Consider the following 22,035-nt stretch of genomic DNA (forward strand, 5'->3'; position numbering starts at 1 on the left):
ACCTATGTTTTAACCTATCGGGCCAAGCAGTTTCTTTATTACTTAACCAATGACCTTCCTCCATCAGGTTCTGAGGTTCAAATTCTAGTCCTTGTGCTTGCATGGTAAGCACTTAAGTAACTATGCTATTTCCCTAGCCCAATTCAGCCCTAATGCTTCAAACAGTATTTTTTTCATCTTCGGTTAAACTTGCAACTGAGTCCTATTGTATTGTCCCATATATGAGGAGACAAATTACAAAAAAAAAATTATAAATGTGATCAGGAGTGGAAGAGTTGTCTCAGTAGTTAAAAGTACTTGTTGCTCTTTTTATAAAAGACCCAGGTTCAGTTGCCAGCATCCATGGCTGCGTATAACTATCTGCAACTCAGGTTTCACGAGATTCCAATCATTTATCCTGATTTCTGTGAGCACCAGATATGAACATGGGGCACAAACATACATCCAGGGAAAACATACACATAAAATAAGGAAGCCTAAAAATTAGAACAAATTTTAAAAAGAAATATGATCAAAGTCAGAAACATGTAAATGCCAACTTCATTTAAAGCCAGCTATATCTGGCTCTAAACTCAGAAGTTATACCATACTAGTTTCATTGCCCTTTCCAATATTTTAATTCCACTTCTCAGACAGAGATAAATTATACATTAACTCGGTGTCGGGGGAAACTACACTGAAATTACTAGTTACTGATAAAGTGAGAGAAAATGCCTTCCAGTTCCTTTTTCTCCAACCAAAACTTTAGGGTGGTGGAGCAGGGTTAAGGGTGGCAGCAGGTGAGGCAGAGTGCCTAGAAAGCTTTTTGTCCTATTTGCTTTCTTTTGTAACTTTTAAACTTTTCATTTTTATTTGACACAATAAGTATGCATGTTTTTAGAATACAGTGGCGTAATGCGCTATTTGTAACTAATGTGTCATGACCAAGTCAGGATGATTAGCATTACCGCTTCCTTATGAGTTTTTGTTTCTGGAGCCTGTGGTAGTTTGGATGAAGATGGTCCCCATTGGCTCAGATATTTGGATACTTAGTCACTAGGGAATGGAACTGCTTGGGAAGGACAAGAAGGTGTGAACTTGTGGCAGAAGGTGTGTCACCAGGAGTGTGCTTTAAGGTTTCAAAAGCCCCATGCTAGGTCCAGTGTCGCTCTCTCTGCCTGCTCCTCTGGAGTAGGATATAATGCCCTCAGCTACTGCCCCAGCCCCATGTCTATCTGCTTCCTGCTATGATTGATCATGGACTAACTCTCTGAAACTGAAAGCAGGCCCCCAATTAAATGATTTTTTTTTAAAGGAGTTGCCTTGGTCTTGTGCCTCTTCATAGCAATAGAATAGTAGCTAAGACACCTCCTCTCTTCTAGTTCTTTGTAACAAATATGACAGGTCTCTGAAACTCTGGCAACCCACAGAACACTCAGATCAGTCCTAGGGACTCATTTAGTTATCATTCCTTATATCCTTCCAGACTCTAGCAATTACTCTTCTACACTCTTCTTCTTTGATACAAACTATTTTAGCTTCCATGTATAAAGAATTTGAAGTCTTTCCTTTTGCTTTGCTAATGTGTTATTTAGTATGATGCAAAGCCCATCTTTGTATATCTCACAGGTGAGACAGGAATGAACAGATAAACAACTAAAATATCATAAAAGAATAAAGAAAACAGTTATAGAAAAGTAAAGTGGGGCATTTGGGTAAATAAAGCAGTTATATGTTTTAAGTGTTTTTGATGTGTAAAACCATAAAGTAAGTCATAAATCTCCTACAATATCTGTGTATTTATTGTGTGAAATTGGTACATGTAAATTACTTAGCCTTACCCACCTTGATTCATATTGTCATTCTGGTTTAAAGATACATATATAGTTATGGAAATAATTCATTTTCAATATAGAGTAGATATATTTTTAATATTTTTGTTCTCTGAAAGTTCCATACATTTATTCCATATATATTAATCACATTCATCCACCATTACCTTAATCCCACTCCCCCAGTTGACCACACCACATTCTCCCCCAAAAACCTTTTTATTTTTTGTTGTTTTTAACAACACTGAATTCAGTTAGTGTTATCCATGTGGACATAGGAATGTGGCCGTCCATTATGTCATGAAAACCTTACTAGAGGCCTCAAATCAAATAGTAAGTCTCTCTCACTCAGCAACTATCAACTGCCAATATCTCCTCCAATTGAGGTGGAGCTTTGGAGGAAATAACCTCCCCAACCTGTGCTGGAAATTTGGCTGGGTTTTTCTCAGGCAGGTCACAAGAGCAAGAGTGGAAAATATCTTAAAGCTGCATCTTTTCTGTTAATTAAGGTTCCAAACTTCATATCATTTTAGGGTTAGATGGAAATTGTGTGCCAATGTGCTGTTTTTGACACATTTTCTCTCACACAAAGGAAGGGTGCTCAGGAACAATGTCCATTACCCACTGAGAAATGTGCCCCCAACATTACACTCCTGGAAAGACTTCTCAAAGAAAATGAATAAGTAAAGTTATCCTGATTATCAGGGCCCTTACTTGAATGGTAAGCTTGTCTCAGAGAAGTCCCATCCAAAGAGGACTGTACTTACCAGCCCCCAAATCAAATAGAGTTCTTGCATGAGCACAATCAACAGTGACTGCCTCTGTTTCACTTCAGCAAAAGACTAGGTTGAAAGGCCATGGCAGAAGGAAGGGAGTCCGAAACAGTCCCCAGAAGGTAATAAATAGAATTGGGCATGAAAAAAAGAGAAAAGGTGAGCCAGCAGAAGACGTGAACGCCAGAAGGAACCTTCTCGCAATGGCCTTGCTGGCGAGAGGTGCATTATCTAGCATTAGTTACCCTCTCCGCACACACAACAAGGCAGAGAAACCAGTGTCGTGGTCTCGTGGAGGATCGAGCACTACAGAACAGAAAAGAACCTGGCCTTCCTGCTGTAGAGAGTGAAAGAAGGACAAGGGGACCACCCTGCAGTGTGACAGCAGCCACTCCAGTGGAGAGAGAACATTTTCTTCTCTGACCAGCCCTGGTCCCTCGCACCTCCAGATCTCAGTGTAGCAGCAGTAGGCTTCCTTGGCAGATAGCATCTCGGTCTGTCACTACCTCAGTGCATCGGTGGATGAACGAAAGATCTCCCTTTCCTAACTCAGTGTCTATCCTGAATAGCAGAACAGACAGGAAATGGGATGTTTGTGTACAAAGGAACCTAGAAGATGCTCTGCAGAAATAAGACACAAATTGTATCTGAATGAGTCACACCTCGCAGAGTGCATTCTGCGTTGCCAAGCTCTCGTAACCCTCTACTTAACATCAAGGGTGAAGACTGCTGATAAACACTCCTCCTCAGTTGAAAACTGACTTCAGGAGAAAAAGGATTCTCTGAGAACTCTCAAATACCTGTAAAAGATTTATTTTTCTCACTGTCTTGCCCTATAGTTTGTTTGGGTTTTTTTTTTTTGGTTTTTTGTTTGTTTGTTTTTGTTTGTTTGTTTGTTTGTTTTGGTTTCTCCAGACAAGGTTTCTCTGTGTACTAGACCTGTCTGTCCTGAACCTCACTTTGTAGACCAAGCTGACCTTGAACTCACAGAGATCCACCTGCCTCTGGCTCCAGAGTGCTGGGATTAAAGGTGTGCACCACCACCACCCAGCTAGTTTTTCCCTTTTTAATATTATGAATTTTGAAGAAAGAAAACAAAGCAATTTGTCTGCTGTAGAACTCTGAAAATTAGATAACTGGGAACTTAAATCTAATTGCCCAGTTGGTCTTTATTATATGTGTGGCATTTTTCTCCAAATTCAATTCCATTTAATGTCTGGAGTCATCTGTGTGAGACGAAGTGGGTGAAAATAAGAGCTGCCTTCTGTGTTTAGTCTAAAAAGACAAAGTCAGATAAGTAAAACAACAAACAGAACATAAAAATTCAAATTCATAAGAACACCAATTCACAGAAGACTTGGAATTCAGCATCTTTAACCCAACCCTCCCCCCACCAAGTCTTAAGCACACTCACACACACAGACGCACACACACATGTTTACACATGTGTACACATATACTAGAACCAATGAAAAACTAGATCAATGTCTGACTCTCACAGCACACTCAATACAATGGCTCTTTTACGCAAGGAATGCATGCAGGTATTTCTGGAGACATATTGATTTCCATTTTTCTAAGAAATACGGGATTTGATGTTTTTATCCATTGGTTTTCATTATGACTTGTGAAGCTTGCTTCTTGACAGGGGTAAGGTGTCAAGAAGCGTTTTCCGAGTATTATGTATTATGTAATTCGCTTATAGAATAATTCTTTTCTTTCTTTAGTTTGCTTGATTACCTCTCTGCCTTACTTCTTTACGTCCTTATTTTCCTCTGTCTCTTTTTCCTTTTCTCTCTCATGTGTTTATGGATCTCACTTAGAACGTTTCCTTCACCATTTATGTGCTCGTCCCTTTGCTGACTGAGTGCACCTTGACTGTTGAAAATCACAGCTTTTCTTTGTCAAGTCTTTTCCATCATCCCTCTTCCTGTTTTCTCTCTCTCTCTCTCCTAATTCTTACATCTACATAGTCAATGAACTCTCAGCTTCCTCATAGGGCAACTCCAATTTTACAGATACAGAACATAAGACTGCTGGAATAAAGGGATTTTGAATTCTCAGAAACACTCTTTTTTTTTTTTCTCCATTTCAGGAGAGTGACTAGCACAGAGATACACAATGATAAGCTTTCATGAAATTCTCAGAAAATTTAAGCTGCCTTTTCCTGTCATTCTTATGCATGGGTAACCAAAAGCCAGCTTACTTTTAAAGGAAGAGCAAATTCATGACGTTAGTGATTGTTTGGAGCTGAAAAAAAAAAATGAATGGGATTTTGAAAGAAAATACGTGCAGTTATTACATCCCTGCTTCGTTCAGAAACACATTGTTCGCTGAGTTTCTCAAGGCTGACTTCACAGGCACACAAACACCAGCATCTCCTCCACGCATTCAAAGCTTCAAGCTGTGCCAGAGGCTTCACTTCCTCTATTCTTTCCGACTATGAAGTTACCTGAAAACTGACCCCGAACCTTCCGAATGAGGAGCATTCTTTTCCAAGGGTTCTTATAAAGACTCTAACTATGCTCTCTGATGGCCTCTAACTGCGTTGTAGCTTCCCACTTAAAGGGGAGATCAACGTCTGTACTGTCAAGAAAGGGTGAGCAGAGAAAGACTTCTAGACTAGGAGCTGACAGTTTGAGATTTCATTCTTGATCTCCTAACTAGCATGGGGAACTCGAACACCAAGGGGAACAGAACACCTCCAGTTTCCACATAAGAATTCCAGTACCCCTTCCCAGTCTAGACGTCTCTGCTAACTCTAAGCATTTAATGATTGTTCCTTCTCAACCGTTCTCCCTTTTCCACAGTCTTAGGTTGGTGGCCCTTTCCTCAGGAGAGGGAGGTGTCTGACAGACCTGTTTGCAGGTATTAGTACAGCCCATCACCTAATGGCCATTTCTACTTGTTCCCTACTAGAATAGTCAATGACAATGTATGTATGTATGGAGAGTGTAATTTCATGAATGAAATGTATGTAATTTCATGTACGGAGAGTCACCCGGGTTTCGGGCACGGGGCCACACAATGGATTTCAGGCAGTAAGCAACTCAGAGCTTAGAAAACGACGTGGATGGACATCCCCCACAGGCTGCATTGCCATCTGATGATACAGTTTTAGTCAATAATAAGTAGGGTTGGCTTGAACTGAGTTCTCTAAGCTTGTGACAGAGGCTGTGGGAGGAAATGCTGCTTCCTTATCTTCCTTATCTTTTTGTACTGGATTTAATCATTTTTCTCCCATAAAATCCATTATTAAGATACCCAACTGTTAAAATCAAAATTAATGTGATTTTATTATATAAAACTGCCTAATTGATTTGGGTAACCATAAGTGATTGATACAAAGAGATCCTAACTCACTTCATTTCAGTAGGTGCTTCCTGGCTATCCGGATCCAGGCTCACTCTTCATACAAAGCCCAGCATGCCATCATGTGACTTCTCACCTGAGCCATACCAGGTAAGACTCAGGTTTCCAGAAAAGAAGAAAGGTCTCCCTCGGAAGTCCCCAAGACTTCCAAAGTTGTTGCCCCAAAAGGACCCACAGATAACCCTGCTTTGTAAGTCAACAGCTTTATCCTAGCTATCCTAGTCTTTGAAAGTTCTAGGGAGTATCTGAAGCCTCCTTACACTATTTACTAGCTACACGAGAGCTGTTAACCATATGTGAGCCAGAAAGCACAAGCAAGGACTATTACAGGATGATACACAGAGAGAGATGGGGAGAAAGAGCACAGATGTGTTCACGTCACTCAAGTCGAGTGAACTTCCTTAGGTCCTCCCCACCAAAAAGTATAGTTGTTTTCCTGTTGTCAGATTAATAACAATTTCTCTCACTCCATCTGTCTCCTTTCCTCCCTCTCTCTCACACACTCAGCGGTCCTTTTATTCTACGTCATATTTGTTGGACCTAAATTTTAAAGTCAACAATCGGGAGCTCTCCACAAAAAGAAAACATAGGTGTGATGGTTACTATTGTCACCTTGGTAGCGTCTAAAATCACCTGAGAATGGCCTCTTGTGTGCCTGGGGGAATTATCCCGCTACATTAACTGTGGTGGAAAAATCCCATCGTAATTGTGAGTGGGAACATCCCCGGAGCTTAGGAGAAAGCCGGCTGAACCCGTGCATCCGTTGTTCTATGGTTGGTTATGGGTAGAATGGGACCAGCTCTGTCAATTTTCTACCACAATGACTTTCCTGCATGACAGCCTGAACCATGACCCAGAATAAACTTTCCTTAAGTTGCTTTTGTTTGTGTTCATGTTTTTGTTTTTCTGGGATTTGGTTTTTTGAGACAGTGTCTCTCAATGCAGTCCTGGCTACTTTGAAACTCCCTATGTGAACCAGACGAGACTTAAACTCTCGGAGGACATCTTTCTCTGCCCTGTGGGTGTTGGGGTTAAAGGTGTGAACTCCTCGCATCCAGTCTTATGTTCCTTTTGACAGTTTTCTGATACAGCAATGGGGAAAAAAAACCTCTAAGATGTTCGGAGCAGTTGTATTATCTAAAACACAGTGGGCTAGGGAGACAGCTTAGTGGATAAACTCTAGAGGGGGAAGTATAGGACCTGAATTCAGATCCCAGTCACCACATAAAATTCTGTGCATGGCAGCAGATGCTTGTGATCACAATGAAACTGGGAAAACAGAGACGGGGAACCCCTGAGGCCTACCAGCTAGCTTCTTAGCAGAATCAGTGAGCTCTGAGGTCAGTGGGAGATCCTGTCTCCAAAAACTAAGGCAAAGAGCATTGAAGAAGTCACTCAATGTTTACCCTTGGCCTCCACACACATACACTACCTATGCACACAGTACACATGCCTGTGCATCTGCATACACACACATCATCATCATCATCACCTCATTTACTTAGTTTTTTGTTTGTTTTGGTTTTGGTTGAGGCAGGGACTCTCTATGTAGCCCTGGCTGACTTGGAGTTCACAGAGGTCCACCTGCCTCTGCTTCCCAAGTGCTAGAATTAAATAAAGGTGTGTGCCACCATAATCAGCTTTTTTTTTAAATTTTCATAAACCTACATCAGCAAAAGTGGCATCACTTTAGCCACTTATTTCCAAGGTCTTTTATTTTCATGGTAAAATCAACTTGAAAACATGGTTTTTTACTGAGAGATGGGAGTTCCAACTCTCCTCTCCATGTACACTTCAGGGGGAAAATCATAGATAAAAAGGAACACAATGATAATGTCACCTACTAAACAGAAAATATTTCAATTTCCCCAGGACATACCGAATAATGTGCCCATTTGTAAGCCGATACAGCAAGGAGTCATGTGTTCAGGTCATGAAGGGGACCAGGCCTTAGTATACTGATCCGCTCTTGATCCTGCAGGTCCCAGGAATAAGAAAACCAATTTTAACTTGTCTGCCTGTAGTCCCTTCCCTACAGCCGTGCTCGGGAGATTCATAAGCAGCACATTTCTCCTGTGGAAACAGCCTATTTCCAGAAGCCTCTGATGCTCCACCAGGGACACATGGAGTGGCTCTTCGATTCGGAGGGAAACAGATACCTGGACTTCTTCTCTGGGATTGTAACTGTTAGTGTTGGTCACTGTCACCCGTGAGTATCCTTATATCTGGGGGCGAGGCGGTTGCACTCCAGAAAAACAAATATTGCCATTGTTCCGGTGTTGGTTTTGCAGCCATTTCTAGGATAGGCGGCTTTACAGCTGACTTCCAGTTTTCTGGCTCTAATACTCTTTCCGCCCCCTCTTTTGTGCTTCCTAAGCTCTAGAGGGTCCATCCCTTTTGCTCTTAAGAATTTGATGAATAAACTTAATGTTTATACATATATAATAATGTGTGTACTAGTAATATGCATATATAACAATGTACAATAATATATGCGTGTGTCTTATATAAGCATATATACACATACAAAATATTATGGAAAAAGTACAGACAAAATCATTTGAATGGGTTGAGGTCAAAGCAAGGGCCAAGAGGTCTCTCCTGCAACTAACCGGAGGAGAGACATGACTTGGGCCCCCATGCTCAACCTTCTTCTCTACTTCCTATTCTTTCCCTCTTCTGTTTTGGGGAGATGTAAGTCCCCAAGTATCCAAGCTAAATTTCAGAAACCCCTTACAATGGAGTACAAATATTCATGAAAGCAGAGAGCAGTGTGAGCAGAATCCTCCAAACACTGACCCTGTCCCTGGCAGTAGACAGCTCTTCCTCACACTCTTCACCTTTGCACAGCTTCTTATGACCCTGACTATGGGTATTCCGGTTCTGTCTTTATCTCTGTCCCTCTTCTTCTCTCTGCTTCTTTCCTCTCACCATCTCACCGCATTCCCTTCACCGACACCCTCCTGCCATGTTTATTTTGTTGTATTTTCAACAGCTTTATCCAGTTTGATATCTTCAGCCTTGGTCCCTCACCAAACTATAGCAATAAATTGATATATGCAGAAAGGGTGCCCCACATCCCTCAATTCTAGTAGAATCCCCCATCCCAACATGTGCTAAGACTAAGTCCGTCTTTTCCACAAAGCCGATTTTTTTTTTAACTCATATAGTCACTTATTCAAGAAACCCATGTGGACCATCTGCTGGAGAGCTGATGCATCTCTCAGTTATTCCTGGAATTTGCCCAGCATTTGAGGCAAGAATGTCAAAGCTGCCCTTGAATTTTCCTCTTTTCCATTTCCGGCAGCCAACCTAGTGCCATAGATCCGAAACCTCCACCAAAAACTCCCCGGTCCTAGGGCTTCCTCTTCCCACAGTCCCCATCAGCACAAGCGTTTTCAGAGTTCTTCCTCTGCTCTCCAGAGGAAGGCCACCTTGCCCACCCAGCCGGCACATCACCAGTAATCTGTGTCCCCTCCATTCTATGTGTCATGTGACTCTCTGGTTTATTTCTATCAGCAATGCTGTTGTCAGAGATCCCATCTCTTCAAAAGGTACACTTTAGGATTTTCTTAAGTGAGATTTGTGGAATGATAACCACGGGAGTTGTTCCTTGGGAAAAGTTCCAGGAAAACATAAGAATAGGACACCCTATGATGTCTCCCCCTTTCTTTCTTCGAGAACAGCCGTATGCCTAGCAAAGACTCTAGCAAGGCCCACAGTAGAGGAATTTGTTTAGTCTGATATTTCTCAAATTATTCAACCACTGGGTTAATTTTTAGGTGTAGCAGATATTAATAGTAAACAGAATTGTGAATCAAACACCAGCCCCTATCAAGTTCAACACCTTTCCCTATCTTCCCAAAGCCTTCTTATTTGGGCCCCACATGGTTACCTGCTTTTAGTTGCTACTTGCCTTCATTATGAGCCTTCTGATATGAAAGGCTGGACTAATTCTTTAAAGAATGACTCTTCAACATTGCAAAATGCTCATCACCACGGATCACTGCTTCAGTGAATCCTGCCTCCTGAAACTGTTGAAGAAGCAGCCAAGGGTCCACGTTCAATGACCCAGGGGAGAGGCCAAGCCTGCTGGTGGTGTACGCTTGACTGGTTGTGTGTTTCTCCAGGAAGGTAACTGCAGTGGCACAAAAGCAGATGGGACGCCTGTGGCATACAAGCTCTGTCTTCTTCCACCCTCCAATGCACGAATATGCAGAGAAACTTTCAGCGCTTCTCCCTGAACCTCTTAAGGTAGAGTGTTCGGTGCTCCCAGCTCACAAGGATGGCAACCTAGGAGCCCAAGGGCTTTGGTCTGGTCTTTGAAAGTCTGCCATGGTGAGCAGATAGCCATACCTAAAAGCACTCACGCTGAAGAAAGGGATCTCTAAGCTGCTGATCAAACAATCCAGTGTTCACATGTGTCCCCCAGAGTTCCCTCCTTATATCTTTCCAGAAGTCTTTTATTAGGAATTCCAGTCCTCCAGATGCTCTTCAGTGTTGCCAAGAGATTTTCTTCTCTGTGTTCCACATTGTTTCTGAAAAGTTATTTTCCTTTGTTCTCTTATAAAAAGTGAGGCCATTCCATATAAATAACATTTGTCTAAAATGCACTTAGATGTTTTAACTGAATGAGATATTTTTTTTTCTAAATCTGAAGTGAATTAAAGTTGACACTGAACTGACATCTAAAGATGTTAGCAAGATTTAAATGCAGGCATTAAATGAGTATATAAGTGTGTGTGTGTGTGTGTGTGTGTGTGTGTGTGTGTGTGTGGTGTGTGTGTGTGTGTGTGTGTGTAAGACCCAGATTAGTGTTCAATACATGGCTTTAGTTATTATTTTACCATATCATATCAACACTCCATTTACTATGCTATGTATATTTGAAAAAAATTTGGAATGGCCATCCCTGTTCAGACCCAGCTCTTCATGGCAGAGCACAAATGGGGCAGTTGGAGGAGCCATGAATGCACGCCTCCTGTTCCCGCCTGGAGGAGCTGGACCTCTTCAGTTCTTCCCCTTGTTTTGCGCAGACCGAGCTGCATTTTGTTTCCACAGTCATACAGCAACCGCAAACTAGGATTAAACCTTTGGGGTTGCCAGGTTGCGGCTCTGCCTCATTCCACGCCTTCAGAATTAAGAGGGATGAGCTAGGTGCAGGAACCAAAAGACCTCATTTATGGATATTGTCTGCCCCTGACCACTGCGAGCCTCTCAGAAAATCTCCCCACCTTCCCATTTTGTAGCTCATCAATTAAAGCTACTAAAAGCACAGCTTTGGACAAATGAGTCAACGTCTTAGCCAGTTTTATTAGCACTCAACAGCTGTTCAAAGAACAGTAAGATTTATGTAGTAGTTAAAAGGGAGAAGTGATCAGAAACAGAAGCTGACCTGAAGGGAACCTAAAAAGTACTAAGTCATGTGTCTTTCCTTCCCCATCAGGTCATTTTCTTGGTGAACAGTGGATCAGAAGCCAATGACCTGGCCATGGTGATGGCCAGAGCACACTCAAATCACACAGACATCATTTCTTTCAGGTAATCACATCGTATAGCATCCCAGCAACACTGACTTATCTCAACACTAAATGTACATCTTTAAATTGTAGCACAGAGGAGGACAGTTTTCCCAGTATTCTTCCAATGGCCAGTGAATCTGGTGACTAGATAATTCCATCTAAATTGGCCTTATAAGTTCTTGATGAATATGTTATCATTTAAAATAACAGAAAAGTTATGAAGTCTTCTAAAATTTATATTAAAGATATGAATAACATAGTAAAAAGAGTAAGGAATGAAGAAGTTCGTCCTGTGTGTAATGTGTTAAAGGATAATTTTTGTCTAAATTCGACTAGTTGTGTCAATAGCACGCTACTACAGATTCTACATGAAGCACGCAAATATTTTATAAGCCTAAAGAAGCATTTGCTGTCAAATAAGTATGGTCATAACACAGTGTGATTGTGTTTTACCAAAATAACCTCCCAGAACACACACCCAAGACAAGTATTGATCTATTTGAAGCAGAAGTTGGTGTCTACTCTGCCTCCTTTCTCATGATCACTCTTGAAAATAAAATCTGGAGCTCCTTGAAGGATGATTTTGATTTAGAAATCTGAATTCTTTAGGATGACTTGATGCTAAGAATGGGTGTTTTGGGTTCGAAGGAAACCGCAACTGTTTCCGATATGCTGAATGAGGTCACAGCAGTCACAGAAAGAGGACAGCACTCCCCGGTCATATTGAGCGGCAGTTTCATCACAGGAATAAATATTTGTCTTCCTACGGTGCTTTGAAGATTAGCATGGATTGAACCTGTGATCTCTGCAGCACTGCTTTAAAAAAAAAAATCAGTCTCATTATTTTAGAGTGACAGATTCAAAATTAAGAGCCCTTGCCAGTCTCTAAAATCATTTTCACAGTTTCAGATCTGTGAGACCAGTGGAAAATATCAGTGAATGCATCCATAAATGTACCATAAATTTTGATGGAGTCTTAAAAGGCGTCAGATTCTAATGTTTGCATTGTTCTAGTGCCTCCCATGTCTTTCGTATTTTTTTTTCGTTTGAAGCAAGGAAAGGAGCAAAGAGAAATAAACTTGACCTCCTTCTCCCATTTCTCCCCTCAGAGGAGCCTATCACGGATGCAGTCCCTACACCCTCGGCTTGACAAACGTAGGGAGCTACAAGGTGGATTTCCCCAGTGCGATGGGCTGCCGCTCAGTAAGTTCTGAGACTTTCGTCTTTTTTCACTAAACTGCTGGGATCACTGGATAATCGATCCTTTCTTACTGATATCAGAATTAGAAACTAATAGAAAACATGCCATTAGCCAAGATCTCAATTTTACTTTAAAAAAAAAAAAAAAAAACCAAAGGCCAATTGAAGAAAACATTTCTTAGAAATGCCCTTAGAGTCTGAGTAATAGTTAACAATAGAACTTTGCATTTTGTTTTGCTCATTATGTACCATCTAGAGACTCGAGCATCTTAGAAACTTGCACACACAAAGTTTCTATCAAGTCATCTCTGTCCTCGCTTTGTCCTCACAGGCCATGCCCATCTTTTCCAGCATCAGAATCAGATACCCAGTTATCTTCATTCTTTATTAAACCCTCATCCGCTAACCCTTTAAAAAAGTTGCTTCTGAACTAACATCAAAATTAATTTTCTTTAAATAGTGGTCACATAAGTAATTTCTAAGAAAAAAATGTCTCTTCAAAAAAGATTACAATTTTATAATTAACGAGAGAGGAATGACAAAAGTGTCTCAATACCAAATTAAGAAGCTCACTGGCCTTAGATGCCACTACACAGTCTTCAAACTGGCTATTTTGTGAATGTTTTGTGAAGTCCTTCTTTTGTGACTTGCAGACAATGTGCCCAGATGTTTTCCGTGGCCCTTGGGGAGGAAGCTACTGCCGAGATTCCCCAGTGCAAACAGTTAGGAAATGCAGCTGCTCTCCAGGTCGGAATGGGCAGGGAGGGAGGGTAGAGCTGAATGCTGGGTGGGGTGAGGGATTTGGAGAAGGAGAAAACAAGCGTAGTCGGGAAATTGGGAAACGGGAAAGTTGAAAGAAACAAAACTGGAAAATACTAAGTGACCCCCTCAGTGACTCAGCGCTTCACATGCCCACTCTTGCTGTGAATGGTCCCAGCTGCCATCTGGCTGTGTGGGGACAGCTTCTCATGCTCTCAGATGTAAGCCAAGAAACAGCATGTTACCTGACAATTAAGTGGGCCTATGAAATGAGTGTGATTCTTCATCAGTTCCCAATGGGAGAGGGGAAAATGGAAAAGGAGACATCTGCAAATCACAGAACACCAGTCAACAATTCTCGAGGGACCCCGAACGGCAGCTAAACAACATCTGTTGGACATGGGGACGTTTGTGGATGCCACTGACCCTCGTGTCTCTTGCGCAAGATTTAGTCATACTTGCCAGGAGAAGTTCTATTTATCAATCCCATTTTTATCTGAATTCATAGCATGAAAGAGAAGCGGAATGGAAACACCGTTGGCTGCTTTCTGGTCAGATTTATCATCAATACAGAACCTTTGGAGCAGCTGCTCCTCGGGAGCTCTAGAGGAAGGGCAAGCACTCCAGCCAAAAGCTAGTTAATAGACTTGGATGAGTCACTGGGTTGAGAGGGAGCCTGAAAAATAGAAACCTTTAAAACTGAGCTTTGAATTGAAAAAGAAAAAAAAAACACTCACCTTAAAATTCATACAAGATAATAACGAAATGGAGAGAGAAAGATTGGGCATTGGAACAAGACAAAATGTCATGGTCACGGAACCTAAGAATGCACTGAAGGTTTTAACCTCAACTCGGACTCTCAGTTTTAAGGAAGATAAGCTGAAGTTTACATTCAGAAAGTAGGAAAAGTAGGGCTGAACCTCAAGTCTTCAGACTCTAGCTTTAGAAAACTGGTGCTTTCAGTCCCTGTGAGCACCCTTGTTCACACGGATGTGCCAGCAAGTTGAGCCCAAGCTGAAAAATCATTCCTTTTCTTCTTCTTTTCCATGCTTGAGGACATGCGTGGAGTCAAGAGACACAGACTCCACTCCATCTTGGACTTCACTTTTCTCATTTATAAAATTAATAACAATAGTAATCAACAGCACAGGCCTTGTTCCCATCACACCACTTCGTGAAACCAGGAATATGCAAATCTTTTTAGAGGAAAGCATTTAATAACAGTTTCCATTTTCTTGGGAATATAAATGTATATCACATGTGTGTGGCATCGAGAACTAAAGTCGGCCACGTGCATCTCAGAGTTCTCAGGCTCTCTGCTCTGCAGAGCCACCAGCAAAGTCTAGAAGCACACAGAGCTGGTCACTTCCTTCCCTCCTTTCTCTGCATCCTTCCCTCTGTCCATCTTCTCTGCACTCTCTCTTAGAGGTTTTTCCCTACGACCAGTGGTTCTCAGCCTGTGGGTTGTGACCCCTCTGGGGGTTGCATATCATATGCCCTGCATATGAGAAATTTACATTATGTTTCATAACAGTAACAAAATTACAGTAGCAACAAATTAATTTTATGTTTGGGGTCACTTAACATGAAGAGCTGTATTAAAGGGTCACAGCATGAGGGAGGTTGAGGACCACTGGCCTAGACCATCATGAAAATATATGAACAGCATGATAAATCTCTCTTAAGTGTCATCTAGAGAATATATATATACTATCAGTTTCTGTTTTCCTAAGGTTATCCTACAGATACAAGAATGAGACCACATTTTCATCTATTTTCCTCTTTTAATGAAAAATAGATACTTTTCTCATATAATATATTCTGGTTACAGTTTCCCATTCCTCTACTTTTCCCAGTTCCTACCCACCTCCCTCTCATCCAGCCTCAACCCCCTTCTGTCTTATTAGAAAAGAGCAGGCTTCTGAGAGATGACAACAAGCATAACAACATAAAATAGAATAAGAAAAAAGAAAAACCACCACATCAAAGTTGGACAAGGCAACAACAAGGAAGAGAGCCCAAGAGAAGGCATGGGATTCAGAGACACACTCCTTCACACACTCAGGAGTCAGTCCCTTAAAAATACTGAACTGAAAACTATAAAATATATATGTACAGGACCTGGTGCAAACCTATACAGGCCCTGTTTGCTGCTTCGGTCTCTGTGAATTCATATGAGCTTTGCTCAGTTGATTTAGAGACCATTGGTCTCCTGGTATCCTCCATCCCCTTTGGCTATTACACTCCTTATGCCTCCTCTTCCGAGAAGTTCCCAGAATTCTGAAGGGAGGTATTTGATGGAAACCATCCACTTAGAGCTATGACACCATGGTGGTTTTTTTTTTAATTTTTTTTTCAAAAGAAAACAAATTATCTTTTTTCATTTTACATACCAATCCCACTTCCCACTCCCTTCCCTCCTCCTATCCCCTCCACCTAATTCCCACCCTCCCCCCATCCAATCCTCAGAAAGGGTAAGGCACATTGCTTTGGGGAAGGTCCAAGGCCCTCCCTACTATATCTAGGCTGAGCAAGGTATCCATCCAAAGAGAATAGGTTCCCAAAAAGCCAGTACAGGAGGTAGGGATAAATTCTGGTGCCAATGCCAGTGGCCCCTCAGTCTGCCCCAGCCATACAACTACCAATCACATTCAGAGGGACTAGTTTGGTCCTATGCTTGTTCTTTCAACCAGTCCGACTGATGTTGCTAAGCTCCCATTAGCTCAGGTAGACTGTTTCAGTGCATGTCTCCACCATGGTCTGGACCTCTTTGCTCATATTCTCACTCTGCCCACTCTTCAACTGGACTTTGGGAGCTCCCTCCAGTGCTCCGCTAGGTCTCTGCCTCTCTTTCCATCAGTTGCCGGATGAAGGTTCTATGGTGATATTTAAAGTATTCATCAGTCTGACTACAGGACAAGTCAGGATCAGGCCCCCTCTCCTCTATTGCATAGGGTCTTAGCTGGGGTCATCCTTATGGATTCCTGGGAATTTCTCTATTGCCAGGTTTCTTGCTAACCCCATAATGGCTCCCTCAATCAAAATATCTCTTTCCTTGCTCTCATCTCTGTCCTTCCTCCATCTCGACCATCCTGTTCCCTCTAGTTCCCCTCTTTCCCCTTCTCTCTCCTTCTTCACCTTCCACCCCCCTGTTCACCCCACCCCCATGCTCCCAATTTTGTTAGGCAATCATGTCTCTTTTCTTTTCCCAGATGGATGTATATATATGTTTTTCTTAGTGTTCACCTTGTTACTTGGTTTCTCTAGAATCATGAGCTATATATAGGCTCAATATCTTTTGCTTTACAGATAGTATCCATGATCACTTATGAGTGAGTACATGCCATGTTCATCTTTCTGGGTCTAGGTTACCTCACTCAGGATAGTTTTTTTCTAGTTCCATCCATTTGTATGCAAATTTAAAAATATTGTTTTTAACCAGTGAGTAGAACTCTAATTGTAAATGTGCCACATTTTCTTTATCCATTCTTTGGTTGAGGGGCAACTAGGTTGTTTCCTGGTTCTGGCTATGACAAATAATGCCACTATGAACATAGTTGAACAAATGTCCTTGTAGTATGATTGGGCATCTTTTGGGTATCTGCCCAAGAATGACACCACGCTTTTCAATAAGATTGAAAGTGGACTGAAATGGACTGTAGACTCCTGTGGTGTCTTTATGTCCAGCCATTGTACTCAGTCCACCATGTCAAGTAATTTTAATGTAGATGGTTCAAGCATGCAGTTGCTTCTAGAATTTTCTCCCTGGATGCATACAACCATAATATGGATATTTTCATCTCATAATTATTTCATCAAATCTCATCTTAGGTCAGTTTGCCATTTTTCTTTGGTAGATGTCATAACCTCCTATCTACCTTCTGGATTGTTTATTCTCCAGAGACTCATTTTCCAGATTTCCAGGCACACCCCATGACAGACTTTTTCTCTTCTCACCCTTACAGTGTCCCGAAGCTGGCACAGATTGTGCCATTCTTTCCTTTGTGAAAGAAACTCTTCTTTTTCCTTAACAATATTGTCCTTTCTTGGTTTCTCATTCTGCTTAGCTCTTTCTGTAACACCAACTGAAATAGACTCTAGAGTAATAACTCTGTTATGATATCCAACAGAGCATCCACATCCTCTTGATGTTGCCATGGAGACGGCAATGTACCCTATCTCCCTCCATAGGAGGCCTGACCTGAAGTTACAGGAATGAGCCAATGCAACACATCTGAAATGGAGAAAACATAATAGATGGTGTTACTTCCCACCAAACACATGGATAGGTGCCGGTAAATACCAGATGTGTAGGGTAAACTCAAGTAAATTCTTCCTTTGACGTGATTTTACCCTAACTTAAGCACTTAAAGTTGATTTTATTCCATTCTGGTATTCTTAGTTACAAAAGAACTTGCTAAACCCAGAAACCAGGCCTTTTATTCGTGTTTTATATATCTGCTAGAGTCATGTAAGACTCTGTCTCGTCCTTTGCTAATGAAAATAGAAAATTTCACTCTAAAGTTATGAGGTATCTATGTCAATAAAGTTTTCCTCAATGTCCCATGCATTCTCGAAACATGATATTTTCCTTATGCTTTAGTGGACTGTAGTGTAAACACATTTAGTTTTAGGTTTTTTTTTTTTATAGTTGTTGAGGGTTTCTCTTGTCTTCAGGAGACAGGCTGCATGCATGCCTCTAAGCAGATGATGGAAGACAGTTGTCTCCCCACACAGACCCGAGGTACTTTAGCATGAGATGGGCTGAGGCTCCCACTGCATCCACATCTTCCTCTTGATCCCTTCTGCCAGTATAGACTTCGGGCTACATTCAGAGATGCTATGGACTGCTGAGAACCATACTATGAATGCAGATAAACATTCTCAAAGTTCAGTCACATGTAGATACTGCTCATCTCGCTTTCCTCCTTCCTGGAGAGTTCCTGTATCCAGAGGTGGTACACAGATGGTGGCTTCTGGAGCTTTAGTAAACTCCCTGAAGGACGTTCTGTCTTTTTGCACTCTTCCACTCACAGGAGTTTATACTTGTTTCTCTGTGTATTGAGGCTGACAGCTAGGGGTGCATCTATAACCACCACCACGGACATCTCCAGCATCTTGAAGCAGGGTGAGGATAGGCAGCTGCTGCAGGCTTAACAAGACAGATAGCCCAGGTTAGCTCCATCTCAAAACAACTAAAACTCACTCATAAATGTGAAAGGCATTCTCACTGAAACAAACAAGAGAACAAGAGACGCTAAAGATCTTGTAATTGTAGATTAACTCGGGTAAAAGCTTTCAAACACTTTTTCCAAACTTAACCACAGCAGGCAACGTTTCCTGTTTGTGGAAAAATTAAATTTCCTGCTTCTGAACTCAAGTATGTCACTTTTAAATGCTTCTAAACATGAACCCAGGAAGAATCATTCTACCAACAAAAGCACACCTAGAATTCAACTAATAAGTAAGTGTGACAAAGAAGCATAAGAAAATCAAATTATTCTTTCTTTGGCAGAGAAAGGAAGGCAGAACACATAGACACCAAGTTCAAATTCTGTGTGGAGTAAGCAAACCCCTGTGTTTAGAGACCTTGTTCTTCTCTTTGAAAATGTTTAACTGTGAAAAACAGTGGAACATAAATTGTAAATAATAAATGTTGCCATTTGAATAACACTTTCTATAGAACCTATTAGGCAAATGTATCATACAAGTCACAACGGGGTTGTAGGGAATGGAGAGATGGCTCAGTGGTTAAAACCACTGACTGCTCTTCCAGGGGACCTGGGTTTAATTTCCAGCACCCACCTGGTGGCTCACAACTGTCTGTAACTGTAACTTCCATCTGATGCCATCTTCTGACCTCTGTGGGCAGCAGTTGCCAATGCTGTCCACATACATGCAGGTAAAACACTTGTATGAATAAATAAATAAACTTTAAAAAAAAAAAAGGTAAAGCTGGGCGGTGGTGGCGCACGCCTTTAATCCCAGCACTCAGGAGGCAGACACAGGCGGATCTCTGTGAGTTCGAGACCAGCCTGGTCTACAAGAGCTAGTTCCAGGACAGGCTCCAAAACCACAGAGAAACCCTGTCTCAAAAAAACAAAAAACAAAAAACAAAAAAAAGTAAAATTACTTCTAGCTGGACATGCTGTTACACACCTTTAAACCCAGCACTTGGGAGGCAGACAGACGCAGGAGGTTATCTGTGAGTTTGAGGCCAGGCTGGTCTGCAAAGAAACTTCCAGGACAGTCAGGGCTCTGTCTCAATAGATAGGGAGGGAGAGAGACAGACAGACAGACAGAGAGAGAGAGAGAGAGAGAGAGAGAGAGAGAGAGAGAGAGAGAGAGAGAGAACAAAATCCTCTGCTTTTCCTGTAATAATAACCACTAAATTGAAATGACAGGATTTAATTTTCCTTATCAAAACCACAACTTCTAAAATATTTACAGATGTTTTAAATATTTAAATTACGAGTTACTTAAAAATGGAAAAGGGGGTGGCTTTCTTAGAAATGCAAATACGTCACGGGGAACTATAGTAAGTTTTCTCCTGAGGGTTCTTGACAAACAGGGGACGCTGAGCTGGGCAGGGGCGAAAAGACAAGATCTGGGGCACATCCACAAATTAAGATATAACATGAAAACTTCCCCAGTCCCAGACAGAGCTGGTGTCCCAAGAGGCCACACGCTCCTCCGGGGGTCTACTAGAAATAGACACCAGCAGTGCATCACGGTGACAAGCTCTGCGAGGATTCTCTCACTGAAAATCTCAGCTACAAGCTGTCCAGCATGAGGCTTTGCATTCTGAGCTCGACTATGCCTGCTGATTTAAACGCAGAAATGCTGTGTGCTCCTGGAAGCTGCAAGTGGAGAGGTACTCTGATGAGCCTACCCGCTTCTAAGCTTCAAAAAATACTCACAAATACCAAGGAAAACAAGCCAACCATTGTCAAAACTAACACACTCGGAAACACAACTCCACATTCTAGAAAAAGACCACAAGAACTCCAGGCAATTGAATTATCAGACAATGGAATGTGTATCTTCAGTACATTTAAAGAAAATTAAATGGTGAACACAATTTGAAAATATGCATAGTACTTAAGAAACTCAACAAAATGACTGAGGAGCTTTTAAAAACAAGTGTGTCTTCTAGCAATAAATAACCGCTGACACTTAAAACTCAGGGGGTGGGTTATTATCAGTTCAACCTGGGAAACAAAGGGGTTAACATATTAAAGGCATCCCCTGAACAACAGCTGATTCCCTAGCCAGAGGGGAATTTCAAGTAACATTGCTCAATATGTCACAAACCTATCACAATGTTTACCACTTATTTTTCCCTGATTCTTTAGAAACTGACCCATGGTGTACCAGACACTTGACAAAGCCACAGATTCCAAAACTGAATGCGCCCTCAGTTAAAGAAGAAAGGCCTATAAATAAGAGACCCGAACCTGGAGTCAAGAGCGACCATGGGAAAAAAACTTATCTGTCTCTAACGCATCCTTCTTTAGACTGAATTCTCATGGTTATATAAGCTTACTGACTGACTGAATTCCAGAGCACTTTGTAGTTTAAAAGCGTGTCTGAGAACATGCAAGGGACAATCAACAGTACAGTTGAAGTTGAATACGTTAAGCCACACCAATAACACCTGAGTCAGACCCTACCCATCTAAGAGGATGGTCCTTACGTAAAATGATTTTCTATACTAGATTTGATACTTTGGTGTGTTCCTGCCACAAATGAAATTACTGAAGTTGTCTGTTTCAGACCTCTATGGCTGTCCTCATAGAGTCATTCCTGCAGAACGCCCCCCCCCCACTTCAGAGATAAACTCACGTGGATCCCGGCTCACGGTAGTCTAAGGGACTCCAGCAAGGGAACCGTTCTTACTGCTCTGTGTTTTCTGGATGCCGTTCTCACATCGCATGCTGTGATTTGTCCATGTGTGTATGTGTTTGCTGCAGGCTGCTGCCAAGCTAACGAACAGTATATTGAACAATTCAAAGAAACTCTGAACACTTCTGTGGCCAAGTCAATTGCTGGATTTTTTGCAGAGCCAATTCAAGTGGGTATACAAATCTAGTATCTCTCTGAATTTTCTGTTATCACAGTTCTGACTCCAAATTAATTAAGCATCCATTTATGTGCCCCTCTCCAAGCTCAATTCATTCTTTTGATCCTCTTTTTTTTTAACTGCATGAACCTATTTTTATTATAAACTCTATGTGCACACAGACAGATATACAACCACATATGTGTGTATTTACATATATGTGCTTATGGAAATTGCACAGAATAGATTAAGGAAAAGAAACACATTAGTAGAATTTTTAAGTCATCAGTCCTTGTAAAGCCACAATGTAGGTTTTATTAGAGCCTGTAGTTAGACAGTAGTGGGAGCAGTGTAGATAAACACAAAGTGTCCTCACAGTACCTGAGCAGGAGGATTAGGAAGAGTTATTTATCTCTTTGTAAATATTCATTGACAAGAGACAGTGTCACACAAAAACATCAGGGACATTTTTAACCTTAATATGCCTGGGTTTTCTTTTGACATCTCCTTTCTTTCCTTCAGCTACAACAGTACAG

General features: G+C 41.5%; 1 protein-coding gene across 2 annotated transcripts in view; it reads left to right on the forward strand.

The window, feature by feature from the left end:
• Agxt2 (alanine--glyoxylate aminotransferase 2) overlaps nt 1-22,035 on the forward strand; it is a 43,740-nt gene that overhangs the window by 5,301 nt on the left and 16,404 nt on the right. Inside the window, exons 2-8 of one of the 2 annotated variants that reach the window (XM_005356624.2) lie at nt 5,958-6,046; nt 7,981-8,165; nt 10,087-10,210; nt 11,403-11,497; nt 12,588-12,681; nt 13,332-13,425; nt 21,411-21,511. In XM_005356624.2, coding sequence (XP_005356681.1) covers nt 5,958-6,046; nt 7,981-8,165; nt 10,087-10,210; nt 11,403-11,497; nt 12,588-12,681; nt 13,332-13,425; nt 21,411-21,511 — 782 coding nt within the window. The remainder of the gene's footprint in view (nt 1-5,957; nt 6,047-7,980; nt 8,166-10,086; nt 10,211-11,402; nt 11,498-12,587; nt 12,682-13,331; nt 13,426-21,410; nt 21,512-22,035) is intronic. The other variant, XM_005356625.2, reaches the window with a different exon arrangement.

This window comes from Microtus ochrogaster, chromosome 19 (genome assembly GCF_000317375.1).
Source record: "Microtus ochrogaster isolate Prairie Vole_2 chromosome 19, MicOch1.0, whole genome shotgun sequence".
In the NCBI taxonomy this organism is placed as follows: domain Eukaryota; kingdom Metazoa; phylum Chordata; class Mammalia; order Rodentia; family Cricetidae; genus Microtus; species Microtus ochrogaster.